The sequence below is a fragment of the Tigriopus californicus genome, chromosome 1 (genome assembly GCF_007210705.1).
Source record: "Tigriopus californicus strain San Diego chromosome 1, Tcal_SD_v2.1, whole genome shotgun sequence".
Classification (NCBI taxonomy): domain Eukaryota; kingdom Metazoa; phylum Arthropoda; class Copepoda; order Harpacticoida; family Harpacticidae; genus Tigriopus; species Tigriopus californicus.
Genome location: NC_081440.1, coordinates 13,189,873 through 13,217,438, shown reverse-complemented (window position 1 = coordinate 13,217,438; position 27,566 = coordinate 13,189,873). Strand labels below are relative to the sequence as shown.

At 42.6% G+C, this 27,566-nt stretch overlaps 1 protein-coding gene across 4 annotated transcripts; it reads right to left on the bottom strand.

Moving 5' to 3' along the window:
- Window positions 1-27,525, bottom strand: LOC131879887 (chaoptin-like). Of its 4 annotated transcripts, none has more exons than XM_059226359.1 (8): window positions 27,090-27,525; window positions 22,649-23,178; window positions 14,198-14,508; window positions 14,001-14,125; window positions 10,636-10,783; window positions 10,073-10,186; window positions 4,314-7,336; window positions 1-530 (listed from the first exon to the last, which is right to left on the bottom strand). In XM_059226359.1, exons 2-8 carry the CDS (start codon window positions 22,652-22,654, stop codon window positions 157-159), a joined length of 4,101 nt encoding a protein of 1,366 aa, XP_059082342.1. In that variant the 5' UTR covers window positions 22,655-23,178; window positions 27,090-27,525; the 3' UTR covers window positions 1-156. The 4 variants fall into 4 exon arrangements, with proteins under 4 accessions (XP_059082342.1, XP_059082352.1, XP_059082360.1 ...); XM_059226369.1 differs by lacking the exon at window positions 27,090-27,525 and adding an exon at window positions 23,717-24,208; XM_059226377.1 differs by lacking the exon at window positions 27,090-27,525 and adding an exon at window positions 23,771-24,208.
- Window positions 27,526-27,566: the final 41 nt, after the last annotated feature.

Genomic DNA, 27,566 nt, shown 5'->3' with positions numbered 1-27,566 from the left:
TTTGAAATGAATAAGAAGTGCATAGCATCCTCTCCAGGGCCTTGTTATATTTACTGTTAATCCAAACGATGCTGATTATCATTCTGCAGCCGCCATGTTGCCGAGCACTCTTTCTAATAGGGATATCACAGATTATTACCAACCGGCGGACTCTTTTTATCCATCAATCCTGCAACCCATCCAAAAAGTCCGGACCAGCGAGGTCCACGAGGTCCACGAGGCCAGAACAATCAACGTGAGAGTTCTGCTCTGAATGGAGCTGGATTTAATGTTCATTCCACTTGAAGCGCTCACTTCGGCCTCCTTGTAGCACTTGACATTGTCATCGAGTTCCACTAAAGACCTCATTTGGTCGGGCTGGTCGGGCTCCAAGCAAGATATGGATCGTACAATCGATTGGATAGTTTGACCCCTCTCCACCACGCTCGTGTGCAATTGCAAAGTCTCGCGCATCCATCGACGCAGCCACTCACCCAACCACACGTTTTCGCAGGAGCACTTCCAAGGATTGCCTTGAAGGGCAAGGCCTCCTGCAAAAGAGAGACACGGAATAACACGATGAGTCTATGAAGGTTCATTATGAATTGATAATCATAGCGACGATGAGTTCGCGGCCGCATTAATGAATCATTGATCTTTCACGGACCTTCAGAAAACTTTCAAGTCACAGTAGAAATTGTAAGACTACGAACTAGGCCTCTTGCGGCAATTATAGGCCTGACTTTTAAAGACTGGTCTTGGTCGTCATTCTTCGGCATGAAATGCAATAATCGGCGGTGGCAACTCGTCACTTCAAATTTTAACAGCAGGTTGCCAAAGAGAAGTTCAGCGAAAGACACAGAAGAAGGCCAAACTAATTAATTGCCATTATGTACTGTTAATTACGTCATGTATTTCTTTCAAACCAGCTGCAAACAGATTTTTCCATGAAATCGTCCAGATTCTTTGATTGAAATCCTTTACTTTTTAACACATTCTAATACCTTGAGTGCATTCCTGTGATCATGATTTCGCAAGCTTTGGCCCAAAAACAAAATACCCTCTTTCCATACACCAAAAATAAGGCTGCACTCAATTTGTCTTTCTGAGGGTGTCTGGCAATACACTTTCCAAGAAATCATTAGCCCGCGGCATTAAACTTTCAAGCTCTATTGTTACTAAATCATAGTAATAGATCATTAAATCATGTATTCCTTATAGCTTTCCATGTTGCAACAATTGCTATTCTTTGCAAATTAACAGAGCACACATTTCTCTCATCAGGCAATACAGGTTGGAACAAATCTAGATCGGATCAACCGCGCAAATCACTCGGTTTCACGCGAGAGACAAGGCGGATCCTTCCTTTCCCAAATCAATCAATCATATTAATAATAAATGTTAATAATATTGATACCTATAATCCAAAAATATTCAGTTATTTTGCACCTAGCCAACACAGGTTTTGGTAGCTCTGCATAACCTAGAATCAAGGCCAAATATGTCTGATTTGAATGGGAACATGCATGATAAACCACCTCGAGCATGGATGAAGGAAACCGAGGTCACTCATTTTTCATCCCATATGACCGACCTAGTACAGTGTCCTCTAAGTACGAGCTGCTATGTCGAATGGCAGATAGAGACTTGGTTGGGTCCAAAGGCATGAGCCTGACAGTCAATAATGAGATTGTCTCCAAACCAAGGAACGCATTGGAGACTTTTCCAATTAGCCTGGAGACGAGGAAATTGAACCTGACTGTCCATTTGTTCGTTTTCCGGTAAGAAGAGACATATGTGAGGGCACGTAGTGTTTTATTCGGAGATTGATAAAACGCAAGCAAGAGGCAATTTTGGTATCCTTTGGAGAACCGCAACTGTGGAACAGTTTGGAGATGAACAAGCGGATCTTCATACTCTACGTATACGTGTTATAGTCTTTGTGGGCAAGTGGTTGTCCCTATCATGATCGAACCGATCAATTTCAATTAATCAGACCGAGCTTGTTGCCCTTGGGGCTTGAGAACAAAGTCAGGAATGAGACAGAGCGAATAAGACGCAGAAAACTTGGAACAAACACACCACCCAAAGAGAAGGTGGAGGAAGCATTCCCTTTCGTTCCCGGTTCCCGGTTCCGAATTCGACGTGAAGAAATCTACCAACTGAAAATAACGATCCTCAAATGAACACAAATGGTTTCTGGCTATATAGACCTTGGGTGGAACCACATGGATCATGCGATATTCACATTCCCATATAAACCGTTCACGTGGTTCTTGCGGCTTCTCCGACAAAAAACACCGTGAAACCACAGACTTGAGTGTAGAGTGATTGGAAACTAGATTGCACTTCGATTGTGCTTGGGGCTTTGTAAACCTTTTCGAAAATATCTTTTGTTTGGTGAACATTGAGAGTGTTGGTCGGATGAGACGAAAATGGTTTTGGGGGGTCTACTCTGAAATTGGCGCATTGCTGTGACACCGGAAGAAATGCTTCCGGTTGGGCTTGTCTGGAAGTTTTCTTGCCTCAGCCGTAACCCATCATACCCCTTCACATGTAGAGCGCTACTTTATAAATTTATGGACCTCCGTGAACATAAGAGCAGTTTCAGGCTTAAGAAGATTTACGACGTTGAATCGTATCTACAGATTCGAGGAGCAAGATTTGATCAGAAGCCAATTTTGTAGAGAGTGGGCGAATTTGATCACTAACTTATTATGCGTCGACTCCGGAACCATTAGGGGCCTTTTGAGGCTTTATTTGTGTTGTGCCACAATCCTGTAGGAAATAACGCCAAACTTCCGTGGGCGAGCAAAACGGAAATAATTACAAGCCAACCACTCACCATGATTGCGAATGGTGTGACATTGGCCTGCAGGCAAAATGCCGCAATGTTTTCCCCCATCCTGACCGCGTTTAAGAGCCCGGAACGTCAAACAAGCCTAGATACCGTACCAGTCAGTACCTTCATTCACAACAACGTGTGTGCACAGAGTAGTTAGTATATATTGTGCTTTTACTTTCCTGTGGGTGCGTTTATCATGCTCATGAACTATAGGGCTCGTCCAAAAAAAAGGCAATAATGGAATAAAAAGGCAAATGGAACAACACCAAACCCCTCATGACGACATGATAAGAGAGTAGGTCACTAATGAACGATGTATATGGACTAAAGCCACATTACCTCTAAAGAAGTGGTTAAAAATTGGAAAAAAATATGTTTCAGCGAAATGCGAAAGTACTTTCAATTTTGTTCCCAATTGACTTGATATTTTGGAACACGAGTGAGAGGTTGGCTTCTTGGATTAAGAAATGAATTCCCATGAGATTATCATTAATGAAGCTTGCTCATTCATTTGATCCAACCCTCTCCGCAGTTGAGGACATCTATTAATCTTTTGAAACAGTTCCTCTCTGCGGCTTTATTTTTTAAGAGACCAGGAGCCACATAATCGTTTGTAAAGCTTGAAATGGCACTACTTTGATCACTACATAGCCGCGGATTTACGGCAAACCAACCGCAGGATGGCCAACGTCGAATTGGAAATGTATATTTAGTATTCCACAGACGTTCATATGGTCAACTAGCCACTGAACATCTAAAGCACACATTCCATGAGGGAGTTCAGAGAGAAGAGGGCAATGTGCATTATTCCATATACTACGTGCCACATAGATTCTGGTGAAGGTCCCAGTTTGAGGGGATAAAAGGAAAAAGCCAGTAAGACAAAGGATTCATCTCGAGACAGGGAAACTAATGGATGGCAAGAAAACAAGATGTCATCCATATATCCGGTTGGTACTCTTGGAGGATTTGCCAGCAACTCGACAGAGCTGACAGTATGAGAAGCTTTCGGTTCATTAATTTGCACCCTAATTAAGCCAAGGACCTTGGAGAATGAATCCATTAAATTTTCATGAACGAGTATGGCGGGGAAGGGTTAGTGCTCTCTGCCAAGTCAACGAGATCTTGGAACAGATTGAATTATGTGTGTGTGTGCGTGCCTTCCTTTTTCAATCTCTCAGACTTTCTTAGCCTTGGCATGGATTTCTGGCCTTAGCCTACTCCTCATCAAATATGAATAGGTCACAAGGTTAGCCTTTACAAACATGAAGCCTGCTTTTGTTTCCTGAATGAGGAACTCTTCTTTACGGGGATGGATGCTTGAAATCGAGCGACATGACTGCATGCCAACAAAATTGGGGTTATGCCATGGAAACCAAGCTCAGTCGAAATGGCGAGGAAATATATACTACTGCGTGTGGATCTTGTGGAACTGCTTAATATTGACGTTGGAGATTGCCCATTTTAGGGGGAAATCAATGTCAGTTACCTTGAAGTATTCGTGTGCCGGTTCGTTGCCAAGCCGATCCGTTCTGGTAGAGAGCATCGGGTGCAAAGGTCTCCAATTTATTGTCCCGCAGATCCAGCGAGAAATGAACCACGTTCTTGAACATGGAGTGGAACCCTTTGGGTAATTCGTGCAGTTCCGTGTCTCTGATGGTGAGGAGTAGCTCGTAACTTTCGATGCCTTCGAACGCGTCCAAAGTCAATCTCTTAAGTGGTCCAGTAATCTCCAATTCCTTGAGCTTGGGCCCGAATGCGCCCAAAATTTGATCGGTCAAAACGCCACTGGGCTCGAGGATGCGGGCCGAGATCATGCGAAGGGACGGCAGGCCCGAAACCACCGATCCCAGACGAAACTTGAACTTCTCGATGGAGGGCCAGCTCTGAATATTTAATCGTTTCAAGTAACTGATCTGGGCCAGGGAGTCGGCATCGAAGCGAAGGAGGTCAGGTAGATACTGCACGGTGAGGTCTTGAAGGCGAAGCAGTCCATAGAAACTTTCCTTGGTCAACACCCGCAACGGATTCCAAGACACATCCAAAGATTTGAGTTGAGGTAAATAATGCCAGGCGTGAGAAGGCAGGTGCGTGAACTGGTTGCGAGACACGTTCAAATGACGAAGTTGAGGTAAGCCCTCGCTGTTCGAGTAGGGAAGGTCATCCATTCGATTGGCACTCACGTCCAGACGCGTCAATTGAGGCAGAGTAAACATCGGCAAGGTCTGGATGTCCACGTGAGCCAAGCTCAGATCCTTAAGGCGCTGGACATAGTGGAACAATTCTTTGTAATTGGCTCGAATCGGATTGTACGATAGGTCTAATTTGGTGAGGCTTCCTAAGCCGATAAAGATGTTATCGGGTAGAATGGTGAGTTTGTTGTGAGCTAGTGACAAGGATATCAGGTGAGGTGTGTTCGAGAACATGGTGCTATCCACGTGTTCAATACGATTGTACGACAAATTGAGGTGTCGAAGGGTGGCACTGGCCTCCGTTAGGGCCGAGGTGGGCATAGCCACAAACTCGTTGATTGACAGGTCCACGGATTCTAAGGCAGTCGACTGGAATACATCCCGAGGCAGGGACCGAAGCCGATTGTTGGAGAGGTCAATCCGGCGCAAACCGGACAACCCCATGAACTGAGAGAATTGCAGCACTTCGATTCGATTGCTCGACAGGTCCAGGATCTGGAGTCCGGTCAGGCTGTGGAATGCAGTTTTGGCCAAATCGAGGATCTGGTTGTGCGAGACTTTGAGCACCTGAAGCAAGGCCAGCTGCTTGAAGTCCACCCGTTCGATTTCGGGCAGCTGATTATAACTGAGATCTAGCGTGCGTAGAGATGGGGCGAGAAATTCCAGAAATGCCCGCGGCACCGATTCCAAGCGGTTGTGACTCGAGTCGAGGGTTTCAATGAACGGGACCCGATCGTTGTTCATGGGCGAAAGGCTTTGGATGAGGTTATGCGAAATATTCAGGGTCATGGCATGCATGGGGTATTTGGTGCAGTTCTCGAACGAGTTCAGAGAGAACTCCGTGAGCTTGTTGAATTGGAGCTCCAATTTTTGTAGATTGTCCAAATGGACAAAGGCCTGGGCCTCGATGGTATTGATATGGTTGTGGGAAATGATGAGAGTGACCAGATTGGGGAGATGTCTGAAGGAGTTGTTGGCCAGGAACTTGATCTTGTTTCCGCTGAGTACGACCGTTTGGAGTCTGGGTAGAGCTGAGAATGTCCCAGACTCAATGGTCCCCAAATGATTGTAAGACATCCTCACGTCCAAAAGCTGCTTATGAACATTCTGATGGAGGAGATTTTTGGGCAATCGGGTGAGACGATTCGATTCCAGGTTCAGGTATTGCAACTCGCCATGGTTGTAGAGAGCGGTCTCGCTAATCTGCTCGATTTCATTGTTATCCAAGGAGAGCCACAATAACTTTTGGAGGGGTTTGATGGCTGCTTCAGGGAAAACTTTGGTCCGCAACCCAAACGAGATCTCAAGACTTTCCAAAGAAGTTCCAATATCACGAAAGGCTTCCGCATCAATGTGAACAAATGCGTTGAACGAGAGCGAGAGCTCTCTCAAATGGGGACAACCACGAAAAATGTGCGGCGCAAGGTGCGATAAAAGGTTACTGCGCAAGATGAGAGTGTCTAATTTGTCGGCCCAACGCGAGAAATCGGCCACGGATAGCTCTCGGATGTTATTGTAGCCAATATTGAGATGGGACAACTCGCGACAGTTCTCCAAACTTTGACGAGGAAACCGGTCCAAGATGTTCCCCGAGACACTCAGGGCGCGAAGGGTGTGACAGAACTTCGACATGACGTCGGGGGCTAACGAAGAGATATTGTTGTTCGACAAGTACAAATATCTCAATTGCTGAAGTTCTCCGAAGGCCCATGACACGTTGTTGAGGCGGTTGCCCTCGAGGTCCACCAACTCCAAGGTGCCTTCAAGGCCAGCAAACGCGTCTGGCTCAATCTCGGAGATCCGATTCATGCCCAAGTAGATCCGTCTTGGGTTGATGGTTCGGAAATTGGCTCGTCGGATGCGCTCAATGTAGTTGTAGTCCAGGTTGAGATCATTGACATTCAGCGTGCCGTTGAACATATTCATCGGAATGGCCGTGATAAAATTCTCGCCCATATCCAACTTGTCCAATCTTTTGAAATATTGGAACGGTTCTGTGGGAATGGCCTCGATGTGGTTCCCTCGAATGGTGAACCACGTCAAGGAAGGCAAGTGGTTCACGGACTCAAATGGAAACTTGGAAATGAGGTTATTGGCCAAACTCAAGGTGAGCAGTGAGGCTGGGAGCACGTGCGGAGGGATCGTCCGCAAGTGGTTATCATCAAAGTTCAACCACAAGAGTCGCTTGAAGTCGGTGAAAAAGTTGGCGGGAACTTCGATAAAATCATTATTTCCGAGAAACAGCGTACTCAAGCTCGCCTTCAGATTGGAATACGAGCTGTACGACCCGGGCGGGATTGAGATCTCGGAGATTTCGTTACTGGAACATACAAAAATAAGAAGAGAGATGAGATTGGCTCAGAGCATACATACAAACATATAAAGTCCACATACCAGTATATAGTACGCACAACAAGTTTATGCATATATTCTACGTTTACTTGTGTACTTTCAGATGTACTCGCAATGCATTGCTCCTGTCGTTATTTATGCTCCGACTGCCCTAAAGCGGGTCTACCAACGAATCGTACTTGGGCACACATGCAAAGTGGGCTTTAAGTTCCGTTTACATCGAGGAGGCTCCAGTGGATATTTCAAATGCAAGGACATGACAAAGGAAGCTTATGATACGCACCAAAAAGTCCAAAATGTCTACTCCAACATTACCCACTAAATAACATACGGATCAAGCAAATGGCTCTTTTTTCTAACGGAAGAACGCTCCAAATCCTACCAACTCATATCTACATTTTCTATTTAGATTGGGTGAGCGCTTGAAGCTCAAGATCCAAATCGAGGTCCTACCAGCAAAGCGAATTTGGTTTTTATATAATGCTCTGTACTGTATATGTAATTCATTCAACACATATCACCACTGTTAAAACAACTTGCCTATTAGTCAAGAGCAGTTTACAAACGACGCCTAGACGCATATCAACACGAATTGCATCTTATTTTTCAATATGTCTCTGCAAAGGCTTTTCTATTAGTCTCAAGCTTAAGGCAAATGGGATGTGGGACCGCAGATAGATGTCAGGCCTCAAGGCCAGGATGTACACTGTAGCAGGCCTGGGATTGCCTCCAGTCATGACCAATTAATTAAACCAGTCTATATGGCTCTTCCAGAATGCATTTATCATGTCCCATGTCAAGCGAACATGTTCTGAGCAAACAAAAACTTCCTTTCCAAGGGGAGAGGAATCGAGGTGGGCTGGTCTCTAACTCTTTGGCTACGTATGTATAAGACCCACAAAGTGTTTGAGCTCTTTTTTGTTGGCCTTTATTGGGTCGATATTTACAACAATTCCTGCGTAAAAGATTTTTTTAGATTGTCTTCAAATTTCTCTATTCAGGCATGCAGTAATAGTGAGTTGGCATATTCCAAAGTCTCCGTCTCAAGGATAAAAGGAAAAATCCGCGCCCAGTTCCAACATCCAATGTTTTATGGGAGCAAAACATTGAAAATCAGCAGGCCAGTAGATTTCTACACCGTTCCCCATGGTATGGTTGTGTGTCAATGACATTCAGATAATGGGAGAATGGGACCCGTGTTGCGTAAGGAATCCAGGATTTGAATATTTCCACTGCAAACGTGTTCCTCCTCGAAGACGAACCCAACAAACATTGCTAAGGATCGAGCTCTCTCTAAGATACGAACTACTTTGACGGCCATAGAAACCATTCCCAGAAAAGGAAGCCCTTGGCGGCCTTCGTTTCCTGTCAAACAGAAATCAAGGCCAGAATTCTCATGGAAATAGAGGTTTTTAAGGCAAGACCATGAGGTTCCTTGGCTGCCAGTTATTATCGCTTGCCTCAAAAGACCAATGTAGTCGTAGCACGCAAATTGTAGGTGGCCATAATCGAGCCACTCTGGAATGGCCTGCAGAAACTCTAAAGTAAGCCAAAGGGGCTAAGACTTCAGTGGTAATATTTGCACTTTCGAAACGTTGCTGTTTTTAAGTTTGTTCAAGTTTTGACGACATTTGGAAGAGACCACACTTTTCCCTTTCCCGAAAGTATTTTATTGTTGGTTATAAAATAACCAGGGCTTTTGAAAACGTTGTTTTCGGCCTTATTGGAGCTGGTCACACTGAACCAAGGAAAGAAGCTTGTTGGGAACTAACCGTGTTGGAAGTAGTAATATTAGCGATTTCGATGGGTCGCTTTATTAACTTTGTTCCACTTAGGACGATAATTAGAAGAGACCACACTTTTCTCCCTTTCCTGAAAATACTTCATTGTTTGTTGTAAAACAATCAAGGCTTTTGGAAACGTTGTTTCGAGCTTTTTGGGTTTTGTCACGCTGATCCAAAGAAGGGAGCGTGTTTGGAAGCGTGTGGGTAAACAATACCAGGAACAGTTTGCGCTTAACAACCAAGTCTTTACTCGTGGCAATTTCAAATTGACATGGTCGTTAACACGCGCCCATGGACATTATTTGAGCCAACCGAAGAGGAAGGGGTGCGATCCCAATTTGAAATACACGCATATCATAGTTTTAGGTCTTATTATCTCGCCTCCTAAGTTATTTTAAACTTGGTTTCTTTGCTTTGACCTTGCGATTTGCCTTTGGAATCTGATATTCTCGTATGTGAGTGTTCTATAGAGTTGTAGTCACTAGGTTGGTTTTCATTCGGACAGAGTGGAAGTGGAACAAAGGCCCAACGAAGGCCCTCATGTTTGGCCTCCATTATTCCTAGGCACAGATCCATGAAATTGCGTTATTTATGACCGGGATTCTCTCCCACTTTTAATACGACCACATTGCCATAGAGGGGAGTTTTCAACAAACTGTAACCTAGCCAGCTCCGAACCAACAATTGCCAAATTTGCACTTCAAACCCCGTTCCCTCCCAGAAGAAGAAACTGTTTGGCTGAGCTCTCTCGAACCTGTCGTTGAATGTGTCAAGTGGTCACGTTCGATGAAATAACCATGAGAAAGGTTTGACGGAATGGTACATTTTAGATTTGGTCCTGCTATTTCGTCATGCAGCCTTTCGATCTGTGAAGGCCAAATCGGTCCGTGGTAGTAGAACAAAGGTCATTGTTAACTTACTTGTGTAGGTTGAGCCAATCCAGAGCCTTCAACCTGGACAAAGCCTCCAATGGAAATGTGCTAAGAGAGTTGTAGCTTAAATCGAGAGACTTCAGAGAGGACGAGAAGTGAGCTCTGAAACGAAAGAAGAACCATTAAGTGCGTGACAGTCTCTAAAATAGAAATTTTAGCTTTGACAAGACGTCTTGTCTACTAACGATAAGAGGCTCATTGACACTTCCTTTGTTGAGCTTCACCTTAAGTGAAAAGTCTGTGGAGGTAAGAAGACTCCATCGAAAACAGAAATGGGTTCGAGAGCACACAACCCAATGTCAAGGAGGTTTAATCGCAGAAACGAGGTAAAAAAAGTCGCGAGTCAAGGGGATCATTTATGGATGAGACAGCAGGAACTCTCGAACCTTTGAAGTCTCTTATATCATCACGAGATATTTTGGAGCTTGAGTCAGCATTTGGTCCATGGAAGGAGTGTCATCCGGTTTCCAATTTCCAAGCTGACTTCACAGAAAAAAGGGTAGAAATGGGTCGTCATGAAAAGGAGACCCGAGGATCGGATCGGTTCTTACCTAAATGCATTGTCATCGATATGACTTATTCGATTGTTCATGAACCGCGCAGACTCGATAGTTGAGGCCGTGGACATGACATTGGCCTCGAGGACCTCCAGCCCTGACTCAACCATGTCCAAGTGGATGATGTAAGGCACGGGGAAGTCTGGAACACATCAAGCAGGTTGGAATATGAATTGGTCATGTCCTTTCTCAGGCTTAGAATGACACCTCGTTAATCCTTACTCACACATAAGCTCTAAACCAACTGAAACCGAGGTCAAGGTCTCATTTTGAGTCAATGCTGACATGGATTGTTATTAGCTTGCTCTAGACGGGCATTTAATTACCGATTTCCTTCACAGGTTCATTAAAAATGCTTTGTGTTCAATTCGCTCCTCTTTCTTTCCTTTCTTCGCTTTGAACGAGGAAACTTCCTTCCCCTTCAAAGTTCGTTTAATAAACAGGCCCATCATCCAATCTGAGAAAACCTTGATCAAGTTTGTAGCGACCAAACTTGACATTTGGAACCAACAAACTTGATGAAGGAGGGGCGAAGAGGCGGGGATAACGAAAGAAAGGAAAAAGGAGAAGGAAACTGATCCACTGATGAATCTTCTAACCCAAGTGATTAACTCTCTGACGAGAATACTAATGCGTTATCCAATCTGTCCCTCTCCAACGAAAGTGGGAAATGTGCCTCAAAGATGCCCCTCAAAGCCAAGGAAGGAAGGAAGGAAGGAACAAGCGAGACAAAAAAGAAGAAGGCCGACCGTCTTTTGGAAAAAGGAACGAAGGTTTCTCTTCTCCAAGAGGTAAAAAGACAGGGAACCTGGCCAGTATGTTAAAGTTTCACACTTGAAAGGCCCACTTCCTTGTACTTAATAGAAGGCACACCAAGCTAAATTGGTTCTCACACGCATTAGAGGAAGACAAGTTGGATTCAGCGGGCATTTATTTCCGGATCACGAGTCATTACGCGCGACTAAGGGACACAATTAATGCCCTATTTCTTGGTAGACAGCAACGAAAAATGAATGTAAAATACTCCCGATTGGATCATGAATCTCCCTCCCAAAAGAGTGCATGGCCAAGCAAAATCTGCTCTTCTGATGAATCTCCTCGAGGCGATAAAAACTTTGGTGTACAAAAAATGACCATTTTTTTCGTCGCTTCACGTTTCTAGCTCGTTCCCCTTGACAGTGATTAAATTAGATTGATCTCAAAATGTCACAGGGAAGGTGTAGAAACTGGGACAAGCTCTCTTTGACGATCCAAGGGAGCTCTAGTACGACTTCCAAATATAAGGATGTCGACATTTCGAAAGAGCAAAACACACATGGCGCTCTTGCCTAATCATAGATCAGATCAGTGGATCACAAAAACTCAGACCTAACCACGTTTTGAACAACCGTTGAGGTGGGCTCCAATTTCCCACCAGAACGAAAAAACTTGTACTAAATCAAGCTTCATTCATCTTTGGTTCGCCCACTTTTCAGTGGGACAGCTTCAAACGAGGATAAGACGCATGAAAATGCCATACAAATGGCTGTCCTCTTGTCCTCTGTCTGAGCGACTACCAAAAAACGCTCATCTCTCCGTCCCTCGACAGGAACAATTTCGGGCATATTGAACGTCGGAAAATATGAACAGCATCATGAGAAGACAACATGTCGGCCATTGAGAAGGTAAATGACGGAGATGAAGGACGGTTGGGGTAGAGAGAGGCTGTAGTAGAAGGCCATGCTCCAGCTCAGCCACTGGGCAGTTTGATCTGAAAGAGTTGCGTTGAAATGGGGGAGCAGAAGCTGGGAATTGAGCAGGTGCTATCAATTACTCTATTCTCCAAGATACACTGAGGTAAACTGAACACTCTGGGTGTTGTCGATCTCGCACAAGCTCTTTGGGTCAAGCAAGGCCTTGGGTATGTAGGGTAGAACTTCCTTGGTCCATGGACGGCCTTCAACCTTGGTGTCAAGGAATGAATGACGTGGTTGGCACTTTGAAAATGGGGCAAGCAAGCATTTTCGGGCAGTGAATCCTAAGAACCAAGTCTGGCCAGTGGAAAGTGAAACTTGTTCATGTTTCGTGAGTGAGGGAACTTTAGATTAATAAGAAAATGTTTGACGCTCATGAATCCCTCAAACGTGTTCCATCCAACAACTTGGAACATGCAACGTACGTTTAAAAAAGAAATTGGAAAGTGCACAGAAAAACAAATGGGAAGTAGAACTTCTCAGAATTTAGAACTAAATTTGAAGAGGTTCTCTATATTCCATTGAATCGATTGTCCTTTCCGACCAATCCAATTGCTACAGTCTCTTGGAAAGAAATCATAAATGATTTAAATTTCATTAACAACCGAGTTTCAATGAAAAAAACTTCCGTTGTTTCGTCTTTAAACACAAATAGAGCACCGTAGAATATGGAGCAATCAATTGGGTCTAAACGAGGCCTAAAACTATCAACTAACGGAATACATCGATTTCCAAACTCTTTTCCACCATCATAGTAACCTTTGAATTGCCCATCATGTATTTCAAGTCGAGTGATTAACACCTCAAAAATAGGAAAAAACGTGATAATGCGGGTGTCATGACGAGCAAGGAGACTGTTTAAAACAAGGGCTCTTTTTGCTTTTATTTAACTGACATTCTACTAGATACGGTTTTTGGCGTATCTCCGCCCATCTTGTAATTTGTACTAGAAGTTTTGACAAATTGCCGCTCTCGGAGATAGTGTCAATGCTAGCAAGATATTGAGGGAGGTAATGACAGATAAGGCCACCTTATGTCGTTCCAATTTGTGGGACAGGGTAAGTCTTCTTTGCAGGGTCATTGAAAAAGCTTTGCAACAAATGGGCAAGTCTAGCACTAAATAATTTACAACTCGAGCTTTTTTGTAATGCGCAGAATGTCAACGGGAGTGCCCTTCTGTAATTAAAAGAACGAATAAAATAAATATAAGGTGTATGTGTAAGAGTTGTAATTTTGTAAAGGGTATGTGTGACGAGGCCAAACACAGTTCGTTGAATAAATATACTTGTAATCATGAAATGCATTGATGAAAACGCCCAGATGTCCCAAGGTCCATTTGCAAAATTTATTATCGATCCCATGTGGGTCCAGGAGAGTTTTGGCACCAACATTCATAAAACTAGTCCCAATTCGGACGCTTTGAATTGTCAATTATTTTTGAGGTCATTCCCCGGTGTACTGCAATGACGGGACAAATTGACCCCCAAGGTCAAACTACAGCTTGCCAAGCTCACCGTTGACGGACATTACTTTTTTCAAGATTTACTTACTAACGATTCATTTCTTTCTTAATTGTCTTACTCTTCTTACAATACATACATGCAATATAAATACAGGATGTCTTACCTGGAACACGGTAAAACGGCACACCAATACAACTGACATCCCTGATATTCTGCGTGTTATGTGCTGGTTTGAGCCTGGATGCTCTCCCGTTGAAGCTTCCATTGTATATTGGTTCCCCATAACCTCTGAAAAGAGAGGCCAAAGGTTTACTTTTGTTGGAGAGAAGTCAATAAAGCAAAGTCGCCATAACAACTCACGCCGTGGTGATGGTTCCAAATTGACCCTGGAAGCTGGTCTGAGTACTTGTTTCCGGGCGATTTTGGTCATATTGGTCTGGCCTTGAGTCCCTGGTCTGGCCACGCTGTATTTGTTGATCTTTGGGCGCATACTTGCAAGTGCAGAGCTGATTGAATGGGCAATGAGTAGTTGTTTGTCCTTGGTGGGGAACAAGGAGGAGCAGAACCAAGGTGACCAAGCCCAAACGTGGTGCCAGGAAAGTGGAACCGGAAGGAGAACAGGGCAGAAAATTGAAGAAGAATGCGAAGTGTGACAGCGCCATCGGAACATTCTGAAAGAAAATAGTAACTTCTAATAAGCACTTCTGATTGTTGTAGTGAGATAGGCTTGGTTATCTTGTCTTGGATCTTTCTGCCTTTCCTGTTCCATCCTTCAGCTTTTGGGTCGGCATCCTGCTGTTCCAACTGTCTGCAAGTGTAATGCCAACCAGTAAAAGCAAAGCCTTCATGGCAAAGTATGAGCATTTGTCATCCAAATGAGCCTACTCTTGTTCCTGAAATATGCACATAAATATAAATAATGCCAACCCCCGTTTCCAGAGATTTTCAGCTTATCATGTGGAACACACATTGCATGTCTGATCTTTTGCATTTGAATACCAAAATATAGATGCTACCTCTTTTGCATGCAGAAAGGTATAAAAAGTAGGGTCAAGACAAGAATGTGGTAAGTTTTGGGTTAGATATGGTTCAATTCCGAGCGATTTCTCAACGATTTCTTGATAAATCCAGTTGGATCCCCTCCAAAGTAGTGGTGGGAAATCGGAAGCGGGTAAATGGAAACAAATGGTTCTCTCTTGGTTTTATTGCAACAAAAGTTGTTTTTGTGGCCCCACCAATCTTTTCGCTCGCTGTTCGACCATTCTTTTCCCAATTGAACCCAATGTTGACCCAAGAAATTGGGAAAGATTTGTTAGCATCATCTTATGGGAGACGTTGATCGAAAACAAACACCATTGGCTGGAATGTTGGTCAATCATTTGGTTAAAGAGGCAGCGACTGAGGAGCACAAACTAGGGCTGTCTAGAGTCATTGAATTGGCTCAAAAGATTCGAGTCATTTCGCGATTGACTGCAATTTTTCGTAAGGTATGATAATTTAAGGCATTTTCATTTGACTGAAGTCTTAACTTTCAAACGGCTCGAGATACTTACTTGAAAAAGTGGCATCAATTTGGAAATTTATTTAAAATTTGAGGGTTTCTTTTTTAATGTCTACCCATAGGAGTCACTAGAATGTACGTTTTGACCAAGGTTGGCATTTTCGTGGTGGGCAGCTTATATTTCAAATAAGTAGGGGGTCTACGTAACCAATTATAATTTTAGAAAAACCTAAAAATCAATCATTTTTGCCAAAACATTCCTCTGTCAGTCAGTTCTTACCCACTTTTCGGCTTAGAAGGTCTCATGGGACTCAAATGAGAGCCTTTGCTTCAACGGTGAAAAGACTCGTGACACTCGAGGCATTTTTAGGGACACATTTGCAACCCTAGCATAAATCTGAAGCTAGAAAGACCAATCAAACAACCTTTTAACAAATCATGAGAAACATGGCCTGGTACCGTGGAAACCCCTTTTTATCTTGATACTACCATTAACAAGACACTTTCCACCTTCAGCCTCAAACGTCAAGCCAAGAGGCGTCCATCCAAGATGGGAGACGAGATCTATCTCATTGGACCTTTAGTTGTAAGCACCAATCGACGGACTACTGTACAAGTCCAAGTCAGATCTTGCTGAGCCAGCACAATGGTGGATGTGCCAAATTTCGACCCACGATTTTTCACATTCGGCCAAACTTCAGAGGCCATCAGTCGCAAGTAAGTCCGGAGTGCTGGGATGCCAAAAAAAGTCGATGCCGGGGGACAAAGGCTCTATGAAGGTCAAGGATGTTCATTTCTTTTGTCATGTGGCACAGCAGAAATACTCTTCGAAAAGAAAGTTCCACATTGTTCTGAGATAGAGTTCTCAATCAATACTGGATCGAAATCTAGACAGATGAGGGTGCTTGATCCACTTTTCCGGTGCCAGACATCATTTAGGGCCATTCCTTCTTCACCATGGTATAAATGCATCGTCAAAGAACCGTAAGTGAAAGGCTTGGGAGCACGAAAAGAATTTTAAATCCTTTTCGGGACTTTTTTGTTGACTAGCATGACTATTACACTACTTCGGCTTTTACTCCATGTCTCCACTCTGTTCCTCCCATGTTTCCCTGGCACCGAGTGGAATTCTGTTGGACCACAGATGTCAAACTGAAAAAAAGAATAGAGAATACCACTCTCCACTCCTTTTACAAGTTCATTTGATATGGTGGAGGTGGAGCCCAGGGATATCCCAGGCTCTACATTCAAGCACTTCCCTTTTGTCGAATTCAGGTTGGACTTTGGCTGTAAAAATCTGTGGTTTCATCGGGCAAGTGCCCATGAATTTTTTATGACCTTGCCAATACGGGTTGCGCAGGCACCTTGTTCGTTGGCTGTCCAACTTTTTTTCGCTTGTTATTGTAGCCCTGGCTATTGTGCAACAAGACTTAAAGTAGTTCTCTCGCCTCTGAACTCAAGGTTGGCGTAAGCCTTTCAAATCCACGTAAATTTGTTAATAGCTTGTTTGTGAGCACGAGAATTGGAATGAAATACGTACGTATAGTGTACATGCACTCCTCAGTCAGTAACTGTCAAGTCCCTAGGATAAAAACGAGAGGCAATAAATGGAGAAGAACCAAGCCCCAAAGGCCGAAGCACATTGAGCTCGAGTGTCTGCTTATTGGGGGCGAGGTAAAGTACATTCATGAAAAGGAGAACACGAAGCTCTACATTGACTTTAGAGGCTCTTTTTGGTGGAGGGTTGAGTAGCAATCTACGACTTATTCAGGGAGCCAACCAAAACTCTTCCGGGTAACTGGCATTCAAGTCTTTTTTCTTTCTTTTTTCTGAACGTGCTCATTCTCACTCCTCTCTTTATACGTATACATGATGTACTTCTCTTCCAAAATAGTTCCTACGTCCTTGATGTCGGCTTCGAGTATTGATGGAATTGGAAAATGGACCTTATTATTACCAAAACTATGTACGTACACTTGTTCCAAAGCATATAACGATTGATCCCGATTAGTTTCCGGAGAACAAAAAAAATCAATTACCTAAATCTGTGAATTCAGGAATTATTATCAAGAAAAGTTCAAGCATGACTTATTCTGTATTCCATATGTAGCTCCTGTATTATACTGTGTTGTACTTCTTGCTTTGTTGGACAATGGCCATGACGCCAGAAATCCTTCAATGTGGGCAGAATCCCATGCGTGTCCATTACATTTTCTTCCTCGTTCCCATCATCCACATCAGCAGGGACTTTGTCTAGCTTTTCCTCGGGGACCCAAGGCCCTGGGGCTTCAGGGAAATGTAAGAAGGTGAGGGACATTCTTTTGGTGTGTGCAAACATCCTCGGTGGGTCTGTTTCTGTCAACGTTCAGTCGACACCGACTTTTGGTGGCGCTTGGGTTCAGCTCTCTGGAGACCATTAGGTCGTTCACGAAAGAGCCATATTCAGAGAAGCACCAAAGTGTGTAACGCCATCACTATCGAGGGCAAAGAGTAAGGCTAGTAGACCATGGGCCATGGGATAAATCCATGAAGGAGAGCGATCTCTCCAAATACTGAAGTGAGTTCTCGATCACAGAAGAAAGCGCGTGATCAAAGGAAAAGCCCCGATCGGTCTTTATCTTCGAGAACTTTGTCAAAAATTCCCTTTATCTTTGGATTGGATGTCATGTTTTCGAGAGGAAATTGGGGGGGAAGTGGGCCTCAAGATGTTGCATTGTTTTTCCAGTGATGGCAATCAAACTCTTGTCAACTTCCGGAATATCAAATGCATAAAACGGTTCCTTCATTTCCGGCAACGCGTGCAAAGTCTCAGCTAGATGATACACGTGTTTGGTGATACTGGCATAAGTGCTAGAAATGATGATTTGTAACGTTCAAACTTGATCAGGCTAATACAGAACTTCGAACATTTGTACTCCCTTCCCATTTTTGAGAAATTATCCACTTAACTGATTATCTTAAATCAATATTGTGTTTCTCTTGTTCCTGACCTTCATGAATCACGAAGGAAAAGAACTTGCTTATAAAGGGATTGCAACCAACAATTCCCCAATGTATGTTGATAAGGAATCATAATAGCAATCATTTTGTGGCATTTACCTTTGCAAATTGGGAAAGTTACCCCTGTCTCGAATTGTTCTCATTAAAAACGAAATATATGCATGATCGAAAGGAAGGCAAGATTGAATTTAAATTGTTTCATTATGGCAAAGTGAATTCGCTTCTATCTGAGAGTCTCCCAAAACAAATCGTGGATCACCCAAGGGAGGGTGATCATAAAATATAATGTATTGTTGCTTCACAAAGGAAGATAATAATGATGCTCAGTACATGCCTCTCTTCTCATCAATTCTCGTATACGATGTCACAATACACTTCAGCATCATCCATCAATTTAGAACCTCCATAGAGTTTCTCAAAGATCTCTCCTCCATCCTGGCCGAAATGTGGGGGCAATAATAAGGAAATCGATGGCTTGTCGTGACACAAAGGCACCCACTTTCTAAATGAGTACAAAGAAAACCCGTAAATCAAAGAACCTTTAAAACAAGCAATGTTTTAAAATGCCTAAATCCGTTTCGATTGGACTATAGACCTTCTAAAAGAACCATCGTTCAAACAGGTCAGTCATGCGGTGAAAGGGACGCCTACAATTTGAAGTAATTGTACACATTGATGAATTAGGTCAGCTTATGATTGCGGCTGTCAGGTCAACGAAATGATGGATTGCATTTAAATGGTCTTTTAAGTATCTCGTTTTAACCATTGTCAAGCTTTTACGAGCTGTTATTTTACTCAGATCACCTCTAACGTTAAGAGTACTGGAACTCGTTGACTAAAAGTTGGCATTGATGACGATCCCCGTTTGACAGGGCTCATTTATCTGCGACATGTACACGTAATACAGTACTATGACATATCGTTTCGAATGAATGATCCAAGCTTATCAGGGTTATGGAACAAAAAAAAAGCCATCATCTCTCTCAATTTACCCTGTTCCTCCTGAAAATTTGTCACTCGGGAAGCCAGGAAATATGAACGACTTGAATGGAAACGACTCTAGCGGATCCGATTTGTCTATCGTGTGCCAAGTTGCCTTGACCGAGACAAACATTCCTTCGCCTTGATTGAAGTCGAGTTGACATTTTTCTCACCAGATTTCTCCTGCTAGCAAAATCAGCCATCGAGAGGGTGTGAATTTCTCCTGAATGCCTCATTAGTTAGTTTCATGACTTCGTCTTGATTTCACTGTGAGTGAGCCAAAGGAGGGAGCAGAAAGGACAGCTTTTTTTGCCAAGCCACGCCTGGATGGACAGTTCAGAAAGGGATGAACTGTCGAGAAGTAATTGGGTGATTCGTGTTATTTTTCCGCGGAGAATGAATGAACGAACAAAGGACAACAGAGGCGATGAAACCAGAAGAAAAATGTGTCGAAGAATTTGAACTCTCTTGAGAAGTCGGCATTGGATTCTATTCGTGTCGGAACACTAGTCGACACACCCTGTGACCACACTTCAAGTCAATGTTGTTCCGAGCAAAAGCTACGATCTTCGGATAAAGGTGGAGCGCTCGTCCCTAGCTTCGTCATTCCTTCAGTGGTCCATGATCCGATAATAAATGCAAGAAGAACTCGTTGCTCTCGTCGCCACCGGAATCAATGTGAGAAAACGAGATCCACTCTCGGGCGCTCTTGGGTTCGATGCACTATTTTGATGGGACATGCAAATTCTTTGGCAGCGAGTCAAATTGATATTGTAGCACTCACTTTTGCCCTACAATTCAGCCCTTCGAAGTGAGTTATTCTACCTGGCTCGTTCTATTGGATTTGGTTGTGGAAAAGGGGTTTCAATTAAGGAGCGAGTTAAGCACTCCATTGATGAAATGATCCATATCAGAGGAAAGCTTGCCTCCCTTTCGATTTAGCTTGGGAAGCCGAGCCGAAAAGTGAAGTTAGAACCCGTTTTCAAGGGTTTTTAATAATTCAATGCTCCATTTTCTGCTGATGTTTCCTTCCACTTGAAAAGTTCCGAAAAACTTTCTGCTCAAATTACCTCCCCTCTTTCCTTTTAACTTGTGAGTTCAGGTTTTGACAAGCCATTGATTGGAAACTTGGTGGCAACGAACGAGTTGCGTCTACAGTACTTTGTATGATTAAATTGCTATGTTTAAAACCTACTAACTCGGTAGGTGATTTTGGCTATTAGTGATAAAAGATGGAGCCATTCTAAAATAGCCGAGAAAAGGAAATGAACGAAAAAGAGTACCTGCAAATCTGGCTAATGTAGTTGGAACAAAACAAAGTTGTTTTGAATTCTTCAGCAGATTGAAACTTTTCCAAGTCGAGGTTCTCTGGAGAGAATGAGAGAGAGAGAGAGAAAGACCTGGGCAAAATTCGTCATCAATAGATTATACTACTACTCTCAAACTCGAGTCTCCGGTAAATTCCAGCAAGACAACGACACTTCTTCGTTCAAAGAAGAGCAAAGATACTGAGGGAAGACTGGTCGTTCGTTCTCTTTGGCTTATCTAAAATTGTTCCAGATCCTTAAGTAATGGGAGTACTTCACTTGCACCAGAAGTGCAATACACTTTTCAATGTAATTGAGGCCAATGCATCATTCATTGTAGGTTCAGTGCAGCTCAGTTCTCTTGACGGTTTTGGTTTCGAGACATTAGAGCTTGAATGTCAAAACTTGCAAACACATGACTGATGATGACTGTTGTTCTGCATTTGGTTGCAAGGGGAAAAACAGGCATTTGCCAAGGTCAACAATGTAACTGGTTAGTGTAAAAAGACATTCTGCACTTCAAAATTCATGTGGTGGTTTGTTCTTACAAGTATTTTGGATAACCGACCTTGATAACACGGTTTCTATGAGATGATTCACACAAATACAAGGTTTATGTAATAGTTCATGGCATTAGCAACTACGTCACTGTTATCTCATCAAATATTAAAGAGGTAGGCAGTCATGTAAAACTAGAAGAAAATAAAGAAACATGAAATATGATTTTTCCCATAATAGCTTCTATTCTTCATCAATGTTCAATTGCTTTTAATCTACTTCATTTGGGCATCGTACAATTTTTAATGGTAAATTATTTCGATTAGACTTCTGTCCTTGAGACTGGTACTAAAGGTTGAACACGTAAAAATCCGGACATGAAAAATTGTGCCGTTCTCAGCGTGTGCAGCTTATTTTTAGAAACTTCAATAATATATAACCATACACAAGGGTAATTCTAATCAATGATACCAGCAAGCAGAGTTTTATCTATCTTAAAGGACCAGAGACCTTACTTTGCTCCTGACCCTAGCCATCAACTTCTGCACGAGGTCAGAATCGACCTTCCTGATTGCTCATAACCATTTAATATTGCATTCGACTTTAGATTTTACGGTCAAGTATGTTTTCTTCAAAAATCCTTTCACAAATGACCAAGTATCTTTAATTGGTGGCATTTGTGGGGTCCATTCTTTGGCTGCAATATTGATTTCATTTTGTTCTTACCTTTCCATTCTGCCTTAGCGTAGTGACAACTTGCCATTTTGGCCAAAACAATGCCTCTACATTAAGCTGTCTTTGATTGATGCGATCTGGTCAGCTTGAGCTTTCTAGGACCTTAACTCTGACCTTTTGAACAAAAGATTAAGATTTCTGATTCTCATGGCCACATCTCTGCTTGAAAGTTGGTTGATTTGCTTTAGAAATATCAAATAACTTTGGGATCACGAATGGATCATCATTTTTAACAATTCCATGGGTTTCTACATACTTAGGTTGTCCATGAAGCAGTTTTATACGTTTCAAACAACCGAATTTGTCAAATCAACTTTTGTCGCAAGATAGACTGGCATCCTTAGTTTCAAGGAATTCGTGCAGAATGAGATTTCGGCGATGTTCTTCTGAAGCCTCCAGTGTCAATTCTTGAAAAAAACCTTTTTTTAATTGAAGACATTTGTCACCAATGAGCAAGACGATATTTCAAAAGTGTATCCAGATATTTTTCTTGTCAACTTCAAACGTTATGACGACTCTTCAATGTCCGGATTTTTACATTTTCAACCTTTAAAAGCACGGTTCAAAAGATCACTTATATATGTAAATGCTCCTGACTGATGGAAAAATATTTGTTGATGAAATAGGTTCCTCTTATCGGAAAAAACTTGGTTCTGAAATAAGTTCGTCTTTCTGACCCATCTAAAACAACTAGAAGTGTACTTTGAATGACTTAAACATAATGTAAACGTCGTTCAAATCCCACTTGATTTATAGCACAAAATTACTAATACTGGTGGCAAAACTTACCTTCATAAACACATGTCACAGGCCAATTAGTCTCTAGATCAGCGGCGTGGGCCCCTTTTTAGCAACATTAATCTCATGATTGTTGGCCAATCTTCATTCTGGGCCCAAATCTCCGGATGGATTCAAGCTCACGATTCAATCCACAGTCTAGGTCACTTAGTTCATGGACACAAGTTCACGTGTCTGTGGGCCAAATAAATTGTGTCCATTTTATCACCTCACTTATTCTCATCCCGTCCCCAACACTCAAGGGAAAGAGAGGGAGAGCGACAGCGTTGTCTGTGCTCTAAATTCACCCTTTCGAATCCTTCCGAAAAGCGTTCCAATTCCGACTGACTCTTTGAGCCTCAGCGATGGAACATGGAACAACGCTCGACGCCTGAATGAGGTGGGAAAGCGATTGACTTGGCCTTGTCGCCCGAGCTGCTCAATAGGTATGTCGTACCTAGTCAAGATCGTTGTTCTTGTCAGTCTTCGCAGCTTGCGATCATTCGTTACATCTCGTACCGAGTACGTACTTGATCCCAGACCTGAAATGTGATGGAGGTGTCTCTTGTCATTGAAGCAGGGAAAAGGTATTCTTCTTTAACTTAACGGTGTTCAATAAACTTTCCTTGTCGTTGACCTACATGATCTCAAAGGTGCATGCACTCATACGCTAGAATCACTAACGTTTATAAAGCCTACTTTAGACACAATGTGTATGATCAAGGTTGACCACAATTTCTGATTTTGATGTGCAATTCACTCGTGTCCATTTCATTGAACTTAAATTGTCTGAAGAACCAGCCGTTTTGTATATAAGTAAAACTGCCATTTGCCGAGTATATCCGAAGTCGTTACTTTCGTCAGGTCTGTAGCACGGCCATGAAGTACGTCGAATAATGGCTTTACCGACGGAGAAAAAAGCTTTGAGGACATTCGATTGAGGTCCCACCAAGTGAGGTTGAGCCCCCGTTTCCTTTGGCTCTTAACGGAAGCCAGACTCTTTTAGATAGGAATCAATGACAATTGTTCCTTCAAATGGATGCTCTGTGTCTTGTCTTTCAACATTTGTGGGTCACTCACCAACTCAGGCGAATACTCGAGGATCTACGAAAACTAAGCAGGCCAATCACTTACAAATTTGCACTATTTTCTTGACTTGTCTTCACAAGCATCGGAGCTTAAGAGTCATTCTAGTCCAGATTTGACAGAGGCCATTTCTCACAGTGTGACCAAGGTCAAGAGGAAGTTTTGAAAGGTTGCCCGTGAGAATGGAATGGTTTAAGAGCTTCTTCCGATCAGAACCTCGTTTTTTTTCGAGTGAGTAGAACAAAGTCCTTGAAGGAACTTGGTCTTCTTTCTCTTTCTTTCTTTCTTTTCGTTCGTAAACTCCCCGGATCAGGGGAGTTTAATCCCAACTTAAGATGACAAAAAGTAGGAAAAATGAGAAAGAAAAGTCCGTCATGGAACTGAAAAAGTCAACCCCCTTGGTCTTTGCTGCTCTTGGAGATTCTTTGGAAAGAGTGGCATGGGGCAAAAGCTGTAATGTATCAATGGAGACGGAATCCCATTTCAAACTTGGTTCAAGCTTGTCAGAAAAAAGTGAAGCGTTTTTTCCTTACGGCAAGGGCGAGAGTCCAGCATATTTGACAATGTTTTAGGCCTGATCTTGCAATCTGCCCAGGGGCAAAAATTCTCTCCTTTAAATTTCAAGACAGAAAAAGACCTGGAAAAAGACTGCCACTTTAAACCGCATGAAGAAGAAACTTCTGAAGGAATGAAGGAACTATAGATATTCTTGAAACTGAAACTATGGTACATTGGTGAGGAGAGAAAAAAAAATCTTACTGCAAGCATTTTACCGACTCTCAAAACAACCCACATTTTCCACTAATTTAGCCTACCCAACGCGAATATACAAAACCACTGCCAATATGGAATACTTAATAGAGTATGCTGATTTAAGTTTATTATTTCAACTTCTCATTCCATAGATGAATTTATGTGGCCTCGGTTTTCTTGAAGTCATAGATGAATTCTTTTGTTTGCAGAGTTTCGTAGAGGACCCCCCACCCCGACCCACAAAATGTGAAAGGAAAATATTCAAACCAGAAGAAAGATGGTATCTCAAAACCTTCCCGAAGGATAATTTGGTATTCAAGGTCTTTCTTTCTAGTTAGGTATAGATGTACCTGTCGATTAACTTCTTTTGAAGAAGAAACCACGGACACCATATGGCTAACCTTTGAATGCGATCTTTTTGAGCTTACAGAAGGCTCTGGCGCTTTGAAAAATCCCGATAAAGTACTTTGTTGTTATAATGGCACAAAAGCCAGTCACAAACAAAGATGATTGAAATCCATCTATTAGAAATATTTTTGCCTCAAACTCTCCCCCTAAAATTCCGTAAGTTCCCAGTTTTTGCCTTATTTCTCAATTTTTTTCGAGAAAAACAAGAAAAACTATTAGACCGCTTAGAAACAACAGGAATTTCCCTTTTTTCGCTAAAATGGTACTGAATGGTCAGAATGGAAGTGAGCCATGATTTAAAAAAAATATATTTTTTTTTCGCTTTATCTAGGGTATTCCTTGAGGAGTCCAATTTTTAAGAGTGATAGAAAATATCAAACTCTTGGTTCCAAAAATTTGATGGAAAACACGAAAACATTCTTGAATCTCTTATCACTTGTTCTAAATTATATAAAAAAGAAGATATTCAATACAATATTTTAACATGCCTTTGTGTTACAATAACACATCTTGGGCTTTGCATTTCACATTTTTTTGCTTGCCCATAAAACAACTTCTCCGATCCCTGATTATAACACATGGTAAGTCCCCGTTTGTTCAATTCGTCCATGCTTTCTAAGGCTAGGATCGGATTGGCCGATAAACTTTGACTACTTTATGCCCCTCAGTGCTTCTTCGTTTCTTCAACTCCCTCCATTTTCTACTTGAAAGAGCACTTGTAGTAGAAGCCTCGGAGGTAGTTACATTACTTCTCTTGAATTATGAAGAAAACAAACAAGGAGCATTGGGAAACTGACTCTTTAGGGGCCGAAGTATTCGAGCTGTCCGCTAACATAGATCCATAAATTGTGTGCACGATCATCAGCACGACGGTAGAATTCAATCATTTGTGACGACATTACCTTGACGGTATGGCCACCGGCCGAAAGCACGAAAACTCCGACTGATTAGCCGATATTTTCATTGGACACATCGTATTGGTTGAATCGATCTCATTTCTTATGATTAACTGATAGCAAAAGTTGCTTTCTCAGCCCTTCTTCAATGGTCATGGATCAACCAGTACTTGCGACTGCATGCAATTAGTCGGAGGTGACATTTTGGTGGAGAGATGATCCAATTAAATGCAAATGAAGGCCACTCGACCTCGCTTGTGTGGGTCTTTTTTGTTGGGGAATGATTATCCAACCTTGGACTAATCCGTAGATTCAAAGCCAGATGCAGCTGATTGAATCATCAGATCTTGGTTCATCAGGAATGCGATGGATGAATGAGATAAGGAGGAAAACATTTTTGAAAGATCGAAGAAGCCATGGACGGCGCTCCTTTGATGTGCATTGAGTGAAAATTCAGTCGAAAAGGAAGAACGAGAAGGAGACCATTGGTTGGAAAAGGGATCCAAACAGGTGTAACCGGAGACCATTCATGTCATGAGATCTCGTGATATCTTGAGAGAACCAGGCCGATCGAGGACGAATCTCCTGGCTGTAGAACAATACACTCCTTCCAAGTTGCACGTACAGTACTAGTAGATGATAGACCTGATGCATGCTATTTTCCGATTCTGACAGAACTACGAAAGACGATCCGTCCAGCTCCCTGCTCCTCGTTCCAAGGGAGGTGAAAATGCACTTTTGAGCTGCACTTTGTCAGAGACCTGGGTGATCTCTCTTAGTTAGGCGAACTTTGCTTGAAGACGTTAAGTGCCGTGTAAATTAATGGGGATAAACTGCACGATTGCGACACTCCATGCAGCCACTCAAATTTCAAACGTTTTCAAGGATTAACGCATATGAATTGAGTGCGAACACCAGTTTCGCTCCGAATTTCACCAGTTCAGTTTCGTTCGGTCACACCAAAACCGGGTTACATATCCAAAAGCGATGATCGTGTCAATCGTTCTGCGACTTCATGGTGTAATGGGCCAATTACGTGTCGTCGTTGTTAATGTTGTAAGCCCACTGAGGTTGAGTCCGGCCAAGCATTAAAGCGAAATGGACCCACGAGATCGAAAATGCAGGAGCTCAATCGTAATAATCGGTGGGTAATGTAATGTGATTACGCCTCGACCAAAGGGTTGCTATTATTATAATTTACCTTTAGGGGTCCTTGCAGAATAGTTGAAAATATGAGACAAACCAATAATATACATACTACGTTCTATTCATGTTCATGGTTTCAATCCATGACGTCGAATCAACCTTACCTGGCAAGTCGAAACGAACGAGGATAATGTTCAGAATGGTCCAGCCACCAATGTCGATTGAATATGAATACTGCCAAGTTCCCGGAAGCAAATGTTAGAAATATCCGATGAAAGCCAAGGCCCCGCGGATCCCCTCGTTTTCCTTGAAATTATCTTTTCTCTCCCTCACTTTCGCCGAGAAAGATAACAAATAATGGCAATAATGATTATCAAGAATCGTTAGCGGACCAACCAACGGCACTTGCACCACTGGGCTAATAGAGCTCCTAAGCCGCAAACCGACAGTGAAACACTGCTTGCCCCGCTCTTGTTCACTCGAGGCCGTTGGCTAAGATCAAGATTACTGGCCTAATAAAAAAGCGGACGGAGGTGGGGAAACAGGAGGCTCAAGGGGGTCAGAACGAGGGAACGAGAGAAAAAGCGAGAGAAAGCGAGAGAGAAAGAAGTCTCTGGCTATTAGGGAATGGGACAGACTTT